General features: G+C 42.6%; 1 protein-coding gene across 1 annotated transcript in view; it reads right to left on the reverse strand.

Annotated features, from left to right (window-relative positions):
* Positions 1-20,970, reverse strand: part of LRP8 (LDL receptor related protein 8) — a 188,027-nt gene that overhangs the window by 28,740 nt on the left and 138,317 nt on the right. Inside the window, exon 3 of the mRNA XM_014307807.2 lies at positions 8,433-8,561. Within this exon, the coding sequence (XP_014163282.1) occupies positions 8,433-8,561 (129 nt within the window). The remainder of the gene's footprint in view (positions 1-8,432; positions 8,562-20,970) is intronic.

The raw sequence follows: 20,970 nt of genomic DNA on the forward strand, positions 1-20,970 counted from the left end.
TCAGCAGGACTCCCTGTGGTTATGAATTTTCTGTACAGGATTTCTGTGCACGGCCTTTTCAGCAGAGCCACAATTTAATTTTGCCATTGTGCAGTTTAAATCACAGACACTTTGCCAGGAAAAGCCAATCCATGGATGTCACCTTCCACCTACTGGGCAGATTCCCACTCCCTGCTCATCTGCTGACACAGAGACATGACCTACCTGTTTTTCCCACTGTTTTCTTTATGTCCAGCTCAGGAGAGACTTCATCAGAATCCTAAAAGCTACACTCCAATCACATTGGCAAATGACAGCACAATTGGGTTTATTCTTAGGAAATGGGGGAAAGGAAGGAACCCCAGCCCATGGCTCCACAGCCATGTCACTGGCCTGCCACTTTCTCTTTACCCTTACCTATTCCTAAGCACAGGGATTCCAGTTTAACCAGTGGGAAAGCTGGGCCATTTCCCCAGAATCAGTCAAGTAATTTCTAAGTTGCTGCCATAACTAAAGCAGGGAGTCCTGGAGGTTGCTGACTCACAGGTTTGAACTCACCTGAGCAGTGAGGGACAAAGCAGAGCTCACATTGCAAGCAGTGAGGTCAGTGCCCCATAAAACTTCCATTTCCACTAATTTATTTTGCTTGATGGGAACTGTCTGTAAGAGGAGATATTGCTTATTGCAGTTTGCATCACTTAAACATCCACTGCATTTGGAACATGCACTATTAACTCTTCTGGAGCACAGACAAAGCAGGCAAGGTTTAGAGCTTAGAGCTTTTCTTGTCAACTCCCCAGTTTACCCTACCATGCCACACAGTGATCCAAAGTGAGCTTGAATGTAGGTTCAATAACAATTAAAAGATGCTTTTGAAATAAAATGGTTTGCAAGACAACTGATCTGAAAACAGAAGCACAGAGGATGCAACAAGGCAATTGGCAGAATTTGCTGTAGTCCCATCCAAGGTTATGAATGTAAGCACATCCTATAATGACCAAGTCCATAAACACAAGACCCCTGTGGTGATTTTGGGAGGGGGAGAGACTGACAGACTGCTCAGGAAACAACCAGCCCCTGACTGTTTTCAGTTATGTGATAATTAGGAGGCACAGCTATTATGTGATGTAGGCAATGTACCTATGTACCCACAATTCCAGCAAAGAATGGCAATCATTTCTCAAAAAACAGGATTAGATTTTCTACTCAAATGGAAAATTTAATCACTGAGTGACACTCACTGCAATTAAACCTGTAAGGGTCGTGTGCTGACTGTGCTCACATTAACAGCAATGAGAGTTCCATGGCAGTAGGATTTGCCTTGCAGTTTCTATGATTTGGGAACAGAAAGCAGCACTTTCCTGGATTTGAGCTGAGATGAAGACTCACATGCTCAACATGAGCAATTATTTTAAAGTTATTGGTACAAAGAAGGGTAATGAAGTGGTGTTTATTGTGAACGAAACCTTTCTCATTACATTTTATCTAATGAACAAATTTCTTTGCAATGTAAAAGCAAAGTTAATCCAACCCTTATATCATCCTCTATGAAAAGAATATTTCAGCCACTAAGATTAGACTTCCAGATTAGTTTTATCTGTTAATATGACTCATAAACGAACTTTTTTTTTCCCTCTTGCATCAAACATGACATGGTCCTCTCCTGCGTAGGACTGTGCTGAGTTCAGGCTACTGATTTTGATTTAGCCTTCAGATCATATGCTCAGGAAGCAGAACTGTTAATTAGTGTAACACATATGTACTGGTGGCCACTGCAGGATGCAACTCCTACCCACATATCTGCCATCATAGCATCATCATTGGCAAGATTTCCCTGAATAAAACTAAACAGATTCTTGCTTTTTGGATGAATAGGCTCAAAATTATGGCTGCATTCTTATGAAGAAAGCACTTCAGGGACATGAAATACAATTGTATTTGGCAATAAGAGATGTAATTCCTTGACTGTTTCAACTCTAGGAGCTCTAACTGTTGAAAGACAGACTACCCAAAAGATAAACATAATTACAGGCCACCTCTTCCTCCTCTGCCAGTATGGTGTGAGATTGGAAAGAAGAATCAGAGCCAATGTCTCCAGCTAAAGTGCAGAAAGAGCACCAGGACAAAGCTCGTGTGGGTGTGCACAGGTATCTGCAGTCCAGCACTATAAAGCTTTAGTTTTAATTACCCACAAATCTTTGCATAAAAGCAGCTGTTTCATAGCCCTCTTCCAGCCCCCTGTGACCAATGATCCTTTGGGCTGTGAAGGATGTGTCTGTGTGGGGGTGTGAGTGTGCTCATCCCTCTCTCTCCTTCAGAGCAACACTGCAGGAGTACCACTGCTGCACTGTCTTGTGTTCAGATTGTGTTTCCATCCACTCTGCTTCAGAGAATAAATTATTCAGGGAACACTGATAGGGACAATTTCTCTGTGAGGAGGATCAGCACAGGGCCACCCCCAAAGCCCCTCTCAGTGCTGGAAGCTCCTTTGCAGATGTGCCACACGTGTCCCTTTATAAACCCCAGCTCAAGAGCCAGCAGAGGGGAAGCCAAAGCCACTGTGCCCTCATCCTGTGCAGGTAGAGCCCTGGCACAGCTTGGGCCATGGCTTTAGGGTTTAATTCTGGATTTACACCACAACTGTCTTACCTCTAACCTAAGTACACACACTGTTTAATTATGTTCAATTACAACAAGCATCCAATGTATTAAAAATGCAGCTACCTTCACTTTTCCTGTCAGCATGCAATTAAAAGTAACTCCCAATCTCTTTTCCTTCTTGCCATTTTGTTCTGAAGGAACTCAGGACAAATATGATTATGGGCTGAGATTTTTCCTAAATAACAATGGGGATTTTTCTGCAAATTACTACTGCTTTTGAAGGGGCTGTAATACTTTAAGCAGTGATAAAGTGGCAGCTGTACATGTTTAATTTCTGAGAGCCAAGGCATAATGCACAAGCATTAATCCCTCCAGCTGTCCAGTAATTAAACATCATGTAAAGCCCAGAGGATATCATTGCTGTGCTACCTTATTTATGAAGGACTTGCATTTGTTAAATCTAGCAATTCTTTTTTTCCTTCTTGGAAATAATTATAAATTCTTCCACCATGGCAAGTGCACTGAAGCTACAGCTACCCTCCATAAAATGCCAGGAATTTCAGACCAGCCATGTTTCTTTTCATCACATACTAAAATAATGAATAATGATAGTGGATAAATATTTTTTTACAGGCATGACTGTGATGCTATGGTTTTTAAAATCGGTGGGTTTCTCAGGAGAATGCATGGCAAAATCTGATCCTTTGGGTTTGATGTCCCTCTGAGGTGACTGAGGGACAGCACATAATGAATGTTAATTCATTAACAGGCAGTGAACAGAACTAACTTTGACAAAAGCACACATTAATCAAACTGCAATGGAAGATAAAATCAGTGCTACATTATCACCAAGTCAGAAGGCCTCAGTAGGATCAGTGGAGATCTGGAATGGACTGGATCAGTGTGGTCAAATCCCAGCAGGGAGCACTGGAAGTGTGGCTCATGCAAAATACAGGTGCCTTTGGATCATGCAAAATAGGGTTACCTTGTACTGCACAAAAAAGAAAAGAGTGCTAGGACAACATGATGCTCTTTACAGTTACAGGGCAATGATAAAAGATGATAAAACAATTAAACTGTCAATAGAAAGGTCACTTCATGTGAGCACAGGTGCAGGAGCAGAATGGGGGAAGGTGACTTTAAATCAGCTTTGCAATTTCCCTCCTTCAGCTGGTTCATCAGCAGGTGGATCTGCTGGAGGGATGAAGAGCTTTAGCCTGCTTTAAATTCTGCCTTCAGCCAGTGGTTCTCAGCTGACCTGAGGGCTGTTAACCAGGGCACTGGCAAGAGCTGACTCTAAGTTTTCTGCACTTGGACCTTCCAAGAAAAGGATCCCTCACTTGGAAGGGGCTGCTGCTTTGTTGGAGAGTAACACATGAGCCTGGAGCTGTGCCAGGGGAAGTGGAAAGGTCACCACCTGAGGATCCTGTAAATTATCTATTTACATGGGAAAGCCTGTGAACTGCCATGGCAAGGACACAGGGTTCCAGCTGAGCACACCCATGCTTACTGTAGTTTCCCTTAAGAATTTAAAAACCCTTTATCCAGTCTGTTCACTTTTAATCTGGCACATCATCATATCATAAGGCTGAAAATCTAGAGCTAATTCTGAGATACATGGTCAGCAATGAAAAGCCTGAAGACCAGGGTCCAAAAGAAGATGCTCTGGGTGACAAGGTTGTCACTGGTATGAGGCTCCTGCAGGAATTCCTGGCTCTCACCTCAGCCAACTGCACGAGGTTAGTGTGAGTATGTCCATTGCCTGCAAAGTTCCCCATGATCACTGTCTCTGTGCTGTAGTTTAGGAGGATGAACCATGGATAAATAGCTTATTCTGCTAATAATGAATTCATCATTTCACTGCATCTGACTGTTGCGAAAGGGGAAACTGGTGCACTTCCAACTCCCCATCTGCAAGACACAATTTCCATATGGAGTGCAAGCAGTGCTTCAGGTGAGAAGCAGTGCCACAGCCAGAAGAGATGGGGCCAGAGCCTTGTTCTGTGTGAGCATCCCAGAGTCCTCTCAGGAGGGACCTGTGTGCACTGAAGGGGTTCAGTGCTGTTTCAGCTGGTACAGGATGGCAGCTCCTCTCTTCCAAAGCCACTCTCAAGTGCTCTCTGCATTCCTGAGCAGCTGACAAAACACTGCTTACTGTCTCCCTCAGCAGAGATTTAACAAGTTCTGCAGTAGTTAGCCAAGTCCAGATGGACCCTCAGTTGTGTTGCTTTAATTACAGCCTCTCCTATTTAATTTCTCTTTTAGTCTCCCTAAACTCAGTCCTAAGCTTCTCCAATCCATTGTGACAAAGGCTGGGTGCACTGGCAGCAGAAAACCTTCACCAGGGAAATAAGGAGGCTGCCAGCACCTCCAAGCCAGCAAATTCAAGGCTACTAACCCTGACCTATGACTACAACACACATGATATTGTGAAGACTCAAATTACTTCTGCTCCAAAAACTGAAAAAATAAGATTTTTCTTTTTATATAGTCTTATTTTAAAAAGGCAGATATTTTCATTTTCAAAAATTGTTTGTGCACTGGAAGTCAGTAGTGTTCTTAAAGCCTGTCTGTTGGAAGTCAATTATTTAGGCAGACAGGTACTTAACTATCTATGTGCAAGGATTAATACCTGCAACTAACCCCTGGTGCAACTACAGCCTGTGCAGACACAAATCTGGATCCCTGATCACTGGTGCTTTATCCATTGCAGGTGAAAGAATTTGCAGTTTCCATCGCTTCATTGACAAGTTCTTCCACAGGGTGAAAATCACACCATTGTCTCCTTGTTTGCCTTCTCTACTTTTGTCCCCAGGTCTCTGAACAGCTGCTTTGTGCCCCCAGTGTCTGCACTGGATATATTTCACATGGATTCAAAAAGCAATGATATCATTCTGAGAGGAAAAATCCAGCAAGAATTACAAGGTTCAGAGCAGTAGCTGGAAAGGAAAGTGCTGGAGGAGGAAGAACCATAACACACCTACACTGTTCCTACAGTTTTGGATGATTGTACACCATAATCTTTACTGTCCTCTCCTGCAGGAGATCCTCCCTTAACTTGGGCTGTGAACATTCTGACACAGGGACAGGTTCTTGCACAGCCTCAGCACAACCAAGCTCTGCTCCTGGGTACCAGCACAATCTTCTAACTGGTACAAACTACCAATGCAGAAATGCAGGCATAAATAAGGTTCATAAACTCCATATTAAATCCTCTTGAAGAATTATAACTCCAGAGCCAGTTATTCCTATCAAAAAGCAAGAGTATACACAGTTAAAACATTTTTGAAGTGTCACATGAGGTTGCAGTAGTAGCTTTATTAACATGGATTTAGAAAGAGCTTAGGGGTTTTTCTTCTGGATGCCCTCACTCACACCATCTTCAAGTCATCATCCACTTGTTTATTGAACATGCGGCTCTCACCACAGAAATTATTCTCAGCACAAATAAATCCCCTTCCAAACATTTATCCAGCAAGATGTGTTATTTATAGACAAGCTGGTCAGCCCTGTGAGGAGTGCAGCCTCTGTGACAGGAGCACCCCCTGTGCTCCAAGGGGCTGCTGGTGACAGGCAGTGCTGAAGCTTCTTATAAAATGAGAATAAAAACCTGAGTGCCGAGATTAAATTAACAAAACAAAGAGAAGAAGGGGTCTGAAGTGGTCAGGATACTGTGTGCTGCTGAGATAAGAGGAAACAGAGAAAGGAGGATTCTAACCAGAGAAGAAATGGGAATGTTAACAGAATATCAGTGCATAGGCTTAGTGAGGTTTATCACATTTGGGTAAGGAGAGGATAGCTATCAATCCTCCACAAGCTCTCTGTTGAAACAGCTCACACAATTGGTCTCATCCAGGAGGAAAAGACCTTGATTTGACAGGCAGCCTCCCTGAAAGTGCTCCCACCACAGCCATTCAGCAGTGCCTCCTGCTCCCCTCTCAAAAATGAGTTTTGACCTCTGAAAGATGCTAAGTTGAGATCTTAGGACTGAAAGGTTTTGATGTCTGCACCCACCCAGGATGCTCCAATTTTACCTGTCCTCATGCCCATCCTACAGCCAGAGATTTCCAGTGTGTGGGGACAATGCTCAGTCATTAGAAATTGGTTGAAAGCCACTAATTCATTTCTCACCAGTTACCCAGCAAGCATCAAATTGTGGTAATTTGTCCTTGGATTAATTTTTTTAAAGGTTTTTAAGAACCTGCACGTGCACTAAAACTGGAAGCTAACTATGAGTAGAGATGCTGAAACATCCAGAGCAGAAACACTCAGCTATTTCCAAATCCATTAATAGCATCATTATCCTGAAATTATGTGGCATTCAGAACATATTTACATGCATTTTGGGGGTTACCTAAGGCTTTGAAAAAAAAAGTTCAAAGCAATTTAAAGTAGATTTTTATTATAACTAAAAGACTCAGTGAAACCATTCCCACTGGTGTGAGCAGCAGCATTAAATCAGGGGAGGCAGCCACCAGTGAAAAATTGTTCTAATTTTACAAACTCATATCAGGAAAATAGCAGTTACAATTATCTTCTGAATTTGTCTCTAATTCAAGCCTCTCATTCAAAGAAAAAATGTACACACTAAAGAGAAAACACTTAAAGAGTTTCCCATGGAAAACCAATGAAAGGAAAAAGAAAAAAAAGGACTAAGAAAAAAAAACTTCTACAAAGAGAGCTAAATAGTGGAACAAGTTGCTCACAAAGTAAAAGCTTTGATAATATTTTGTTTGATAAAGCTGACTGCAAAGAAATAAATTTGTCCACAGCACTCCACTCAGAGCCACAAAATGTTAACGTAAAACATATTTCCTTATACAGCTTCAAAGGAAAGACATCATGTGAATTATGAACTGGGTAGGAATTAGAGCCCAAAATTCAGTTTTCAAATGAAGAAACTTCAATTTGTGCTTGAATGTAACCATTCAACTCTTCCATCAGTAACCTGGAAGTAAAAGTGAGATTGCTGATACCACATGCAACACTAGAAATATTGAGGGATGGGTGAATACACAGCACTTAGAAAGCTTCTTAAAAGCCTGGGATCATTTGCACACAAAGAATTTAATAAGAACAGTATTAGAAATCAGAAAGATGATTTTACTTCTGCACAGACTGGCAAGACTGATATTCACTAAATTCTGGTGGTCTGTGCAAAAAGAAAGTTGGAAAACCAGCTGGAATACCAAAGGGAGCCACAAGAATGAGTCAAGCATTCATTCAAAAGAGAATATTTGATGTCAAGAAGCATAAAGAACCAATATATTTGGTCTACCAAAAAGGCAGCCTGAGAAATAGTTTGACCACACAGTGCAGGAGTTTTCACAGACTGAAAACACTGTTAAAGGGCTCTTTCATTCAGCACAGAAAGATAATAATAATAATAAAAGGCAACAGCCATTTAGGGACTGAATTTAAACAGTTATGGGTACAGAGTACATCATTCTCTCTCTGTCCAGTGAAACCAACAAGCCATCAATGTCCAGGCCCATCTATTGTCCCGCAGCAGAAGCCAGCCTGAGTCTGTCCCCACTCTGCACAGGACACAGCAGGAACCTGCTGAGCTACCACACAGGAAGGTTTGAACCTTGTTTAAGTCCTTTCCATAGCACCTGGGTGTTAACCCTAATAATAATACTTAATTCTTCAGAGAGTTCATGCATTCTCCAGCCAGCCCCAACAGGAGAATCCTTCTTTCCTCCCTGGTTCTAGAAGTCACCACTTAGCACTGCAAAGCAGAGTGAGTAAGTTTGTTGGCAGGAAAAGCCATCCCTTTCCATGCCATTTGTAACAGTCACTCCAGGACTTTTATAGTCCTACATGGAGATGTTGCACCTGTATTAACTCACCAGGAGTGCAGCCAGCCTCATCAATTCCACTTTCACAATCCTTCTGCCCATCACATCTCCAGGACAATGGGATGCACTTGTTGCTTAAGTCTCCACAGCTAATTTTTTCAGATGGACACACTTGTTTGGCTGGAAGAAAAAAAACCCAAAGAAATAATCAGCAGTTAAACATATTTCTAAACATTTCTAACATTGTTTATGCTGTTAAAGTTACTTTGACTTTGAATGGCTCAATCCTGAGACATATTGGAATGAAATCCCAAGTCAACCTGCTGCCTCCTCAACCAGGCTGCCCTGGGAACGAGGCCCTTCCTGCCCCTCTCAGCCAAAACAAACTGAGAAAGTTGTTCCCACAGACCAGCAGGGATTCCAGCTGGGAACTTGGGGCTGGTTGTTGCAGGGAGGGATGCTCAGTGCAGCACCAGGCTCTGCCTCCCTGCCCAACACACTGAGCTGGAGCTGCTCAGTCACTGCCCTGCACACAGCACAGCAGCTCTGCACAAACCCATCCAGCTAAGCCAGGAAAAAGCAATTCCCTCATTTTAGTACAATACAGGTGTATGGCTAGGTTTGGCAAGGCAATTTCTAAACGATCTGGGCAGATTGTGGTCAGCAAAGCTGAGGAAAAAGCAGCAAGGACAAGCAGGAACTTGCAGGTATTTAACAAATTGAGCTGTAACTGTGTAAATTGAGGCAACTGTGATGTCAGACATGGAGACATAGGAGGACCTGCAGAAGCAAAAACCCCAGTACAGGCAAGAAGACAACTATGAAAAAGAATCTGCCAGATTTATCTGGAACCAAGTAAGCTGTGAAGCTCATTCTCTCATAACTAGTTTGCATTGCTAAAATTCCTATTTTTTTTGCTTCATACTACTGTAAAGAGCAACAGATCTACATTTATTGTGACAAGGCTGCTGAAATGCAAAATCTTCCACAATTTAAACAATTTTTTAGCATTCTGGAATCATCATCCAGTTTGGCAGGATTTGCTTATTAAACAGACCAATTTCTCTCTTCAAAAAATTACGTGTATTCAAATATTTCTTCCGTTGGTATTAATGATAATAATGCTGTGTATGGCTGCAGGTCTACTGAGCAGGTGGGAACCTAGATTCCAAATTAAAACCTTCACATTACCCTGCCCTGGTAAAGGTATTTACACAAAGTCAATCAGCTTCCCAAGTGCTGAGAGGATGAAAATTATACCTCCCCTTCCACCTACACAAGGAGGCTGTGAAAGGGCATCCTACAGCCCCAAAGCATCAATCAGCCACTTGGAGAGCAGTGCCATTTAATCCCTGCATTTCTGCCTTAGCGCCTTCAAGTGCTAGAAGAAGCAGTTTTGAGAAGCTGTGGGCAACCAATACATCAAGAAAAATTAGGTCCTGCCACAGACAGACAGTTAATAACAGATGTAATGGAGTTTTATAACCCTGAGGCATGACAGCATTTCTGTTGAAATTTGCTTGCTGCATACCTAAATAACATTTATCAATGTTGCATGATTACAGGGGGGAGGAAAAAAGCATCCTTACTTAGGCTTTGGGATTATTTTCCCAGCAAATTGGTAATAAAAAACATTGTAAAGGCTCTTCAACAAGACCTCACCATGGTCAGTGTAATTGCCAACTCAGGCCAGGTCCTGTGTCCCCTCTAAGCTGCAGGTTTTGTACTGCCCAACTACATTAAGGTTTGGATTCGACTGGCATACTGGGAAAACCAGGATACCAAAATGTCACAGAGACACTTGTTAGTCAGGTTATTGGTCCACATCCCCCAAAAATTGTTCTAGTTCTTCTTGGTCTGGCAATGGTCATATAAAGGAGAATTTGTTTTGATGCCAAGTAGGACCAGGTCTTCCATCCTCACTGTAAATCTCCACTGAGAACCAAGTGGGTCAAGACAGGCAAGAACATGTTCCACACACCTGATTTTGAAGAAGGTAAAATATAATCATAAAATGGTATCATCATACAGTGGGATCATTAACCAGCAAAAAGGTTATTTACTTGTCACAGTTTAAAGTATGGGAATTATTTTTGCTTGGCTGCTGTGGGCAGATGCTTAATAGCTTTGGGAAGCTGAAAGATTTGGAGAGGTATGAACAGAAGGCTCCTATGTATGGAAAGCAACCTCTGTGTTAGTCATCTCCCCGACAGAATAATTACAGACATTTAAAATATGTAAATCAAAGCTTGAACTTTCAGGGATGCAGCAATAGAAGCTGCTGTTGGTCACAGTTCATCAAATCTCTGTGTTCCAGTGGTTTCTATACCCAAGCAATCGTTATGTGGAAGCCAATGACCTGTAAGCACTGGCAGCTAACAGAGAGGGGATCTTGCACAAAACTCAAATCAAACCTTTGGTGAAAACACACCTGGCATTTCCAGCAGGTTGGGTGTTCTCCTCCCCTCTCCCCCCAGAGGCTGCAGATGCAAGTGGAGTCCATGTTGTTGTCCACACTATTCAAGAGGCTTTCAGCAGCTGCAGTCCAGACCCAACATTTCTGTTTCTGTGCACGGCTTACACAAACCCAGGCCTCTTGGGCTGACGTGACCAAAATGTTTTACTTCCTCCTTCCCTCTTTGTGCAGGCAGAAAGGAAAGGGTTAGGCTGTGTGTGATGGTGAGCACTCTTACCCTGGATGCATTGTGGACCAATACGACTTATAGCAAGATCTGCCTTTTCAGAAAAGCACCATTAAACAACTTGGTTGAAATGTCAGACACATCAAGACCAATTTATCACAATGAACTGCAAATGCCAAGGATGGACAACAATGGTTTATTTATAAGGAGACAAGAGCAAAGAAGACAAGAAGGTTCCATTTACTCACTACCGCCAATGGCACATTCTTCTTTCTCTTTACAGGAGGCTACAAAGTCTTTCAGAGCACCACAGAGCCTGACTGGCGCCCCACTGTTTGCTTCCTCTTGTGCCACTGCTGTGCTTTTCAGGCTCCGGACATCATGTATATTCAAGAAAGCCCAAGAAAACAAAATTGATTTACTTTCAGAAGGCCATTTGTCAGGTTCTCACCAAACAGGTATTCTAGGAGCATACACAAAATGCAATTAAGCAGCTTCTGCTGGTGGGAAACCCACAAGACTTTTCATCAGCAGACTGAAAAGAACACCCTTTGTGGAAATACATCATCTTACAGGTCTGAACAGCTTCTCTAGCTCTGCTGAAATAACTCCCCGTCCTCTCCAGACTGCCCCTTGTGGTTTTCCCAGGTTCTTCAGAAGCTCCAACCCAAAACATTTTTTTCTACAACAGAGAAAACTCAATACTAAAATGGTTTAGTTATTTTCTGCCATGTCAACGAATTGTTCCCACAAATACTTCCACTACTTTTATTATGGAATTACAAATTCCTACCTCCTTCTTTCCTCCAGCAATGGTTTAGTTGTCAGCTTTTTTTTTTTTTTTTAAGGAATGTTTTTAACAGGGACCTCCCCTCCTCAAACACCGCCCTTAAATCTTCTTTTGTCACAACTGGCAGAACTGCCTCAGAGATGTACCAAGAACAAAATAAGTGTCCATACCTGCCCAAGTACAGGACTAGAATCCAGTTTGTTTCCAGAGAAAACAAGCCAAACTGGTAAATGAGCAACTGTTCTGCAGAGAGGAGGGGAGCTGACAGGCAGAGATTGCTTAGGGAAATTCAGAACTCAGAGTTCTCAATCACTGAAGATTTGTGATTCAGAAAAAAATCTCAGTCACAAGTTTGCATATATTGTTCTTTATATATATGTGTCTGTGTGTATGAATTTACATCCCTATCTACACTTACTACTGACTTAAAACTCAAAGTTTCCCATTGAAGTATTTAAGGTGCATAAGAAACAAAGTTAAAATCCATCTTCTGACTTCCAATATTGTCACAGCTGAAGCTGTATCTGACTAATTCTTTCCTTCTCTTGGCCCTTCTCCCAGCTGCAGGTGACTGTGAGGAGCACTGGCCTCTGCCCCATTGACCACAGTTCTCTCTGCAGCTCAGGACAGGTTTCTGTTGTTTACTCGACTTTTGATGTGTCTCAACTCTTCAAGACACATCAGATTCTGGGTGTGATTTTCTAAGGTGTGTTATATCATATTTGATACACTTGATCTCCCTGATGCCTCCCCTGTGACACGTTGAGATCAGCAGTGTTTGTGTGGGGACAGCAGCATCCATGGTGGGTGATTCCCACGTCCTGGGAGTTTCTCTGACCCTGGTGCACAGGGCCCTGTGAGTACACAGGGATCCCCCAACCCTCAGCCTTTGCTGGGTGCTCGAGTTTGGATCTGGGCATCAACAATACACAGAGACAGAACCCACTGGGGAATGCTAACCAAAGAATTGTTCCCACCAAGGTCAGGAGCTGCACTGAACCTTCTGTCATGTAAAGCAACACAGTACAAGCATCAGCCTGCTGGCATAGCAAGGCTTACATGAACTTGTGACTTCTACAAAAGCCAATCCAGCAGCAGTACTTGGGCTGCTCACCATATCTGTATTACACATGCACTTGAGATCTCTGAGAAAATACAGGCAACCCTACGATTTCAGCTGAAAGCAGCCCAGGCCAAAACAAATGTCATGATTAGTGGCTTAAGTGAATTAAGATTACAGCAGTGAGAGTTGGAATGAGACCAACCCACCAGCAATGACGCCTCTGTTGACAGAAGCAGCCCCATCCATCTGCTCCCACAGGAAACTCTGTTCTGGTCAAACTGGGGCACGCTGACAGCACCAATTCCCAGGGCTGGCAGCTTCAACTGATGCTGCCTGACTCTACATTTGTGAGGAGGTAAGTACAGGCTGATGGGCCACAGCCTTTGTGGCAGCATGCAAAGGCACAGAAATAGTGAAAAATCTATTTGTCCTGCACAAAAAGATCATTAACTTATGGGCACTGCCTTTCAACTTTCAACATAAATTAAGCAGCTGAAAAGACAGATCAGGAAAGGTGACTAAGGAACTATACTGTAAAATGTCAGGAACAGTATTAACAATTGATACACTGGATAAATAGATTCAGTGGTGTGATTTGTTTGATGATGACTTATGTTCAGAAGTTCCCAGGGGAACAGGAGAGGATTTGCACAGATTTCCCTCCATTGCACTGCACAGTATAGCCCTTATTAACTCCATTCTTGTGTGCTTATAAGAAGGGCTCCTCCTTGTATTAGGAGTCTCTGATGAGTCTCCAACTCCTCCACCTTGAAACTGGAGGGAGAAAATAAGCTTAGCACACAATGGGTTCAGCCTGTCTAAAAGAGATAGGTAGCAGGTACCTCACTTTTGTGCAGATTAGCACATTGGTGATTACCACCTCTGACATCAGAGTGAAATAATCAGGAATTCAAAATCCCAGGATTAATTCTAATTACTGAAATAGAGACTCACTGTCAGAATAACAGGGAGGTAACTTTTATAGGAAAAGTGTGTTCCAAAAGAACAGACACTACAAACACCCTCAAGTAAGAAAATTATTCCCTGGTATCATGCTAATAGTTGTAACAGGTGGTATAAACTGTATTTGAGCATGGTGCAAGGAGGTCAGAGATCTCTGTAGCAGGCTGCAGACAAATGGCACCAGGTTTAGCTAAGCTCCACGTCTTGCAGTGTGAGCCACCTGCATGGGTCAGGAAGAACCCAGGTTCAGAGCTATCCTGGCATCCTTGGAATCCTGAATCCTGTCCCAGCCCAGGACAGCAAGCTGCACAGAAAGGACTGCCACTCTTGGGCTTCCAGTGCACCACCTTATCTTCTATTCCTGATTGCTATGTCTTACTCATCCACTTCAAAAATCAAATCTAACATCAAACTTGGCTACAAAAAGCATTTCCTTCCCTCAGTCTGACTGGCAGGACTTCAGCTGATTTTGTATTCCTGTAAACACAGCAAATGCTCTTTTGCTGCAGTCATCTGAGCACATCTCACCTAATTCATCTCAGAGTTTCTCCACATACTGTTCTGATGGCACTTCTGTTCTCTACGTGATGTGCCCAACGGGCCCTGCTGCTGAGAAATAAAGTCCTTAAATTCAAGTCAGTTGGCTTGTTTTGGGTAAATCCTAGTCTAGGTCAATAGCCCATGGCAAACAGGAGGTCAAACTGTGTGATTACATGATCCTCCTTGGTCTCAAACTGCAGGAAAATTGTGATACTTTCAGTAGGAATCAGAAAGCTTTTTAATTGCCTTTAAACTGTTCCTCATGGTCAAACTTCTGAAATTTCAGAATTCACAAAGATCAGATGTTTAACAGCAGTGAGGATATGGCTGCTGATCCTCATTAAATTCCATTTTTTAACCATCTAGTGCTTGTAAAACAACAGTGTTTTTTAACTGGTGCCTGTAGAATACACTGTGACATTCCCCCACTGTCAATTCTGGTTGTGCACAGAGAATCCAGTTTCTAAGAGACCATGACAGGTTATTAGGCATGAGAGAGACACACATGATACAGTGAGGGCTTTCTGCTCCTGAACAAACTACATTTCCTTACCTGCCACTGCACACGTGAGAATTCATTGCAGAAGTTCATTCCCTAAAGCAGCTTTTATGCCCAAGCACCTTGAGACCAAAGCTGCCTTTGCAGGGGAAGTGGAACAGTTGCTCAGACATTGTCACAATCCTGCAAGGCCAGTCCTTGGCCTTGCTCTCCACCCAGCCCTCTCTGCAGGGCCCTGCTGGCTCTGATGTTCAATGCCTGGAGGCACTGCTTTGCTCAGGGATGCACAAATCCTTTAATAAACCTGAATGAGACACAGGATAACCCTGGCATTCCAACTCCATTCCTTGCTACCACTTTCCACAGGTTCTGGACAACACAACACACACAAGAACCATGGACCACACCACAGCTGTGTGTGACCTGCTGCAGGGCTGAGCTCCACTCCATGGGGCAAGGCAGAAATGTGAGCAGCAGAGTGAGGCTGGTGCACTCCAGCTCCAGCTGAGCAAAGCATGATTGCAATTACTGCACAGTGTGCAGCCATGGGAGAGCCCAGGAGCCACGTGCCACCTCTGAATGCCAGTTTCTCATCTTTCCTGACACCACAGCCATATGGTCACGAGAAACATTCACTCAGATTAATCCAGAGAAGAAATGAATACAACCCTGTAGTGACAGCCCTGCTTAATGACAGTGAAGCACAGCCCTCATTGTTTAGAGGAACAAAAAGGGATTTCGATAAACTCAAGTCAGAGGCCATCTGCCAACTTTCCCCTCCTTTTCTACCAACTTTGGCCCTTTGCATGTCTTCTTGAAGGAAGAGGAAAATCCATAATTTACCTGAAATGGAGAGCTGTTTGAAACCATAACTTGGTCCCTCCTTGTGAAACCACTAGAACCTCTTGCCCTTCTCTCTGCTCCTCCTCTAAACCAGAGCAGAACTTACCTTCAGGAGGAGTTGTGTCTCTAAGACATTATTCTGGCTACTGAAAACCTGAGTTTCTACATCAGATTTCTTCAGGAAACTTTGTACTACTTAAAATTTTATTTTCTCTTCACTGGTGGTTTTCTCTCATCTCAAGGATCAGTTGGTCATGCCCTTAGCTTGGCAAAGAGGCAAGAAGATACTAATAAAAACCACAGGGAAAATCCCAGACATCATAGTAAGAAACCAGAACAGCTGAAGAAGAACCTGCTCCTGGCAGAAGTAAAGCAGCAATGTGCACTACTGATCTCAAACAGTTTCATAATAAACTGACAGTTGACTTTGGTAGTTAGCAAACACCCAGGCCTGCCAGCAAAACCCAGGACTCAAAATTTTCTTTAGAGATAGTTTTCTAATAGAAAAGCTATTAAATATTCCCTTTTGTGAGAGGCATTTTTCATGCTCAATCAAAAGTAAAGCTTAAAAAAAAATTCAACAATGACATGACTGTAAGAAGGTCAGAAAAAAAATACTCTGCTCTTTTTCTACCCTGAACATAACATCGTCTTTAAACTCTATTGTTTCTAGAGCTGGTTTGAAAGAGAGTGATGTACAACATTGTCCTGTCAAACCTTCCATCCCACCACTGTCTACATCAATAATTACCCTGTCAATCTATGTACACACTGCCAGTTGCAATGCAGTTCAGCCTTCCCTTCTGTATTAACAGTATTGGGGGAGGTCAGAGGAGAAAAGAGAAAAAGAAAAAAAAAAGTATTTTGCCTTTCCCATAGCCCAGACATCAAATGGAACTCCAATATTTGACATGGTTGAGAGCTGAGCTCTGTTTCTCAACACAGATCCTCTACCTCTGTTTTTTTTCCAGGGATGCCTACTGTGAAAAACTAAATCTGGCTACAAACAACCTTCAAAAATCTATCATGATCCACTGTGCTCCCCCTTGATTAGTGATGCATGGTCCTTTTTAGGCAGTTCTGATTGAGGCAGGCCTTAGGAGAATACAAGACCAGGGGCAAGAGCTGAGCCAGCCCAGAGTGGTAGCCAGGGAGCTGGCAATGAGCAGAGCCCAAGCCCAGGCACGCTCTGGGAAGGAAGGGGAGGCCCAGGGCAGAGCTGAGAGCCGGGAGGTGACAGCGGCACAAGCTGGGATGAATGGAAGGCAGCTCATTAACCCGAGCAATGCAACTCCTGAAAGGAAAACTTGTTCCCTGCCTGAGAGCAGGGATTCCAGAGCCTTGTGGGCAAACAGATTTGTGAGCACTGAAACTTTCTCACGCAGCCACTGAGGTGACAAATGGATGTGCTGAGCTAAGGTGACAAATGGATGTGCTGAGCTGCTGAACAGAGCCCTTGGGAGTGATGTGCCAGAGGTGGGGAACAGCCTCAGCCTTCCCCCCAGATGAGACTCATTACAAGTCTTTTGTCACCTATTCAGGTGTCAGCCTAATTCCCACTACCCAACTCCCATGACCTGGGCATCCCACGGGCACACACCAGAGCCCACCCCTGATACAAAGCACAAAGCCCATCCCTCCTGGTCTGGGTTGCCAGAGACCACGGAAAGAGCTGATCTCCACAGAAACACAGGTAATAACCACAATCTCCTGATCTGCACTGATCCAATAATGCTTCCTGCTTTATTCCTAGCCTTTGGGTCTAAATACATTGCAGCTCTAACAACATCAACTTTCTTCACTAAAGATTCAGTGATAAAATACTCCAGATTGCAGCACACAATAAATCAATCATCCCTCCCTGTATGGGTTTGTAACTCAGCACTTTGAAAGCATCTTGGAACAATTTCTGCACACATACTTTTAGATAAGGGATAAATTTACTTTTTATTGAATCAAATGTTATTGACTGGCTTTGGTTTATAGATAAAAGTGACAGAGTTTTCTAGGTTCTCTTCGAATTGTTGGCACTGTGACCCTGAACTGTTTAAAAAATTAGTTTCTAAAAATAATTCATTCTCTCCACTGGCAGTATCTCACTCCATTCTCTCCATTCAGGCAGTATCTTAGTCCAAGCCTACCAGACACTATCACCCTGGTCACTTGTCAAATTCTTATACAAGCAGCTAAGCACAGCACCAGGACAGATTTATCCATTTTTCTTCCTATATATTAATTTCTAGAAAGCCCCAAAATATGCATCCCAGAGTGCTCAATTTCTATTACAGCAAATCCAGAAACAAATTCCAGATGGCAGCTTATTTCATACATATTCTGGCATATTTAGGCACTTGACTTCTCAAATTCTTTGGGAGCAAATTAATGCTCAACTCAAAATTAGGTTTTAAAGAATAGTTTTAAAAAAATTCACCTGGCTGTATCGCTCAATTAGCAAAAATCAATTACCATATGCCAGTCTGAATTTGAAGACAGAAAAGTTATTGTATTTTGTAAGTGCTGCAAATAATGACAAAAATCCCTTAAATTGGAGAAATGTCCCTGCAAATGTGACTCTGTTTCACAGGCCCAGTGCACAGACCGGATTTGAGAGTGCTGAACAGGTCAAAGCAAACATCCAGAATGATCCTGGATGAACCCAGAACCCAGTGGACAGCTACCCTGGTAAGAGGAGTTTTGTGGGAACAAAAGAGACCAATAAACCTATAATGATCCTCACAGTGTCCATACATTGTGCTCACTTAGCAACCAAGAAATATGTGGGGCCAATTTACACCTCCAGTTCTCTCCAGCAAGGCAGAACTTGGCCTGTAAACTGAGATGTAAAATATTATATATATATAAAACTAGCATATAACAGATATGTAAACCGCATTATATAAATTTTACTGTCAGTAAAATTTATATAATCGGGAAATTTATAAAAATTTATATATCAGGAACTGGCAGTTCCCGTCTCTTGCCTTATCACTTAGGCAGTAACTAGGAAATTGTCAGATATTCCAGGACCATCCTGAAGATAAGCAGTTTGCTATCTGATGAACTCCTAATGAATATACTGTTAATTACATAACCTTCCTTCAGCACAGGAACTTTTCTGTTCATCAAGGGCATGGATAAAACAGCTTCTTTGCTTTGGAGCATCCTTGTAATTAATAATATATTCTTCACACTTCTAAATATAACCCATAATGAGATGCTTTAAAGGATCCAAGCTGCACCTTTCACCAAGTGCTTTTGATCAGAAGGGAAGGAGCCAGAGCTTGCTCAGACAACAGAGGCTGCTGGAACAGCGACTGTCGCTTCCCAATCCTGAAAGGCTGCGAACGACTTCAAACGGCTCAGCAGCAAAACATGCCAAAACAGCTTCCTCCACCTGAACCACACTGTCTCGTTATCTCTGGGCATATTCTGTGCACATCAGAGATGAAAAGAAGTAGATATATTACATATAGATAGTACATATAATATAGTCTGCGTAGATGGATATTGGTAACTTCTACTCTGCTCATTAACTCCATGGAAACTCTGCCATCAATCACCAATCAGGTGATGAGCCACTACAATGTGCAAAATCTCCCCAGTTTTGTTTGCCATCTATGTGACCTGGCACCTCTCAGAGATTTCTCCTGGTTTCCATGTGTTGAGAAAAACACATCTCCAAGGATGACAGAACAGAATAAAAAGGTTTCTTGGTACCTACGATTTTCTCTGGAGACATTTTCCAGAACTATTTCTGCTGGGGTGGCAGAGCACTGGAACAGCTGCCCAGGGAGGCTGTGGAGTCTCCCTCTCTGGAAACATTCCCAACCCACCTGGACATGTTCCTGTGTCACCTGCTCCAGGTGACCCTGCCTCAGCTGGGGCATTGGACTGGATGATTTCCAACCCTGACAAATCTGTGATTCTGTGACCTTCAAATAATGACCCATGGTTGGGGAGAAGAAAGGAGAGTGGTTCTCCCCCACCTGTGGAGCTCCCTTAACTAAATACAATTTTTGCCCTGAAAATTCCTTCCCAGTGATTTGGATGGAGTATTCCATGATTCCAAGGTGGAGTTTCTTCCAGGGCCAGAGCTTGCTGTGCCTTGCAGCAGCTGGGCCAAATGCCCTCACCTATAATCTGTGAGCATCACTGCTGTCTGTGTGCAGCAGCTGAGAGCACTTGCCATGTTTAAAAGCCTCAGGACCATGAAATGCTTGCACAGCAAAGGCTGACTTTACATTGACACCTCATTTAAACAACAGCATATCTTTAAGACAGGTACCAATTTTGATTTGAAGACTTCAGCCAGAAAGGATTTCTGTACAAGTGAGTCCACTTTATTTGTCACTCCTGTTAAGGGCTGTATCTAATCTGTGTTTCTCTTATCTAGTTTACTAGATCAGACTGATTCTTGCTAAGCTAAAGAAACAAATGTGTGATGAAACCAAAGAGACAGGTGTAAATTGATAAAAGGCAACTCTCAACCCTCTCTTCAATAAATCAAAGACCAAATACCCTTCTAATAAGGTTTATTTTTCAACTCTAATCATGTGAGCCTTGTAAGGTTGTTCACAGCCCCCTGTCTAATAACCTTGCCACTTTATAGCAGCTGCCCATGTCTTTTACCACCTCTCAACCACCTGCTCTTCAACTTGCTTAGTACAACCTCTAATTATGCTGTAAACTACATTTTTCTAACCTTTATGTTTAAGTCAAATCACATATCACAAAATACACACAGTAGCTTATTAAAATTCACAGTATCTTACTAACAAGGTCATGATTCAATCAAGAACTACTGAGAAGTGACACAACTCTTGTTTTCCCTAACATGTTGACACGGATTTTTTTCTTTTTTTTTCTTTTTTTTTCTTTTTTTTTTTTAATCTTGATGTATTATGTTCCTTTATCAGGCTCTCTGTGGTTTTGTCCAAAACTAACAACAGCCAGTTAAGCACACACAGCTTTGGAGCTGAATTGTTATTGTTGTAGCAGTCAGGAACTCCAGGTTTGGGCTGCAGACCTCCTACAGCAGGTTCTGTGCTCTGTTTAACCCTTCAAACCACCATAAAAACACAGCTTTTCCTAACTTACTGAAACTTCCACCAGTGTTCCAATATCTACCAAAAAAAAAAAATAGAAATACAGATCAGAAAACTGGCTGGCTGTGTCCTTCAATAAGAGTTTCTCACTGCTTCTGCTTTAAAAGCCAAACATTTAATAGCTGCTGTTGAGTAGCAGGGATG

Source organism: Geospiza fortis, unplaced genomic scaffold (genome assembly GCF_000277835.1).
Source record: "Geospiza fortis unplaced genomic scaffold, GeoFor_1.0 scaffold396, whole genome shotgun sequence".
In the NCBI taxonomy this organism is placed as follows: domain Eukaryota; kingdom Metazoa; phylum Chordata; class Aves; order Passeriformes; family Thraupidae; genus Geospiza; species Geospiza fortis.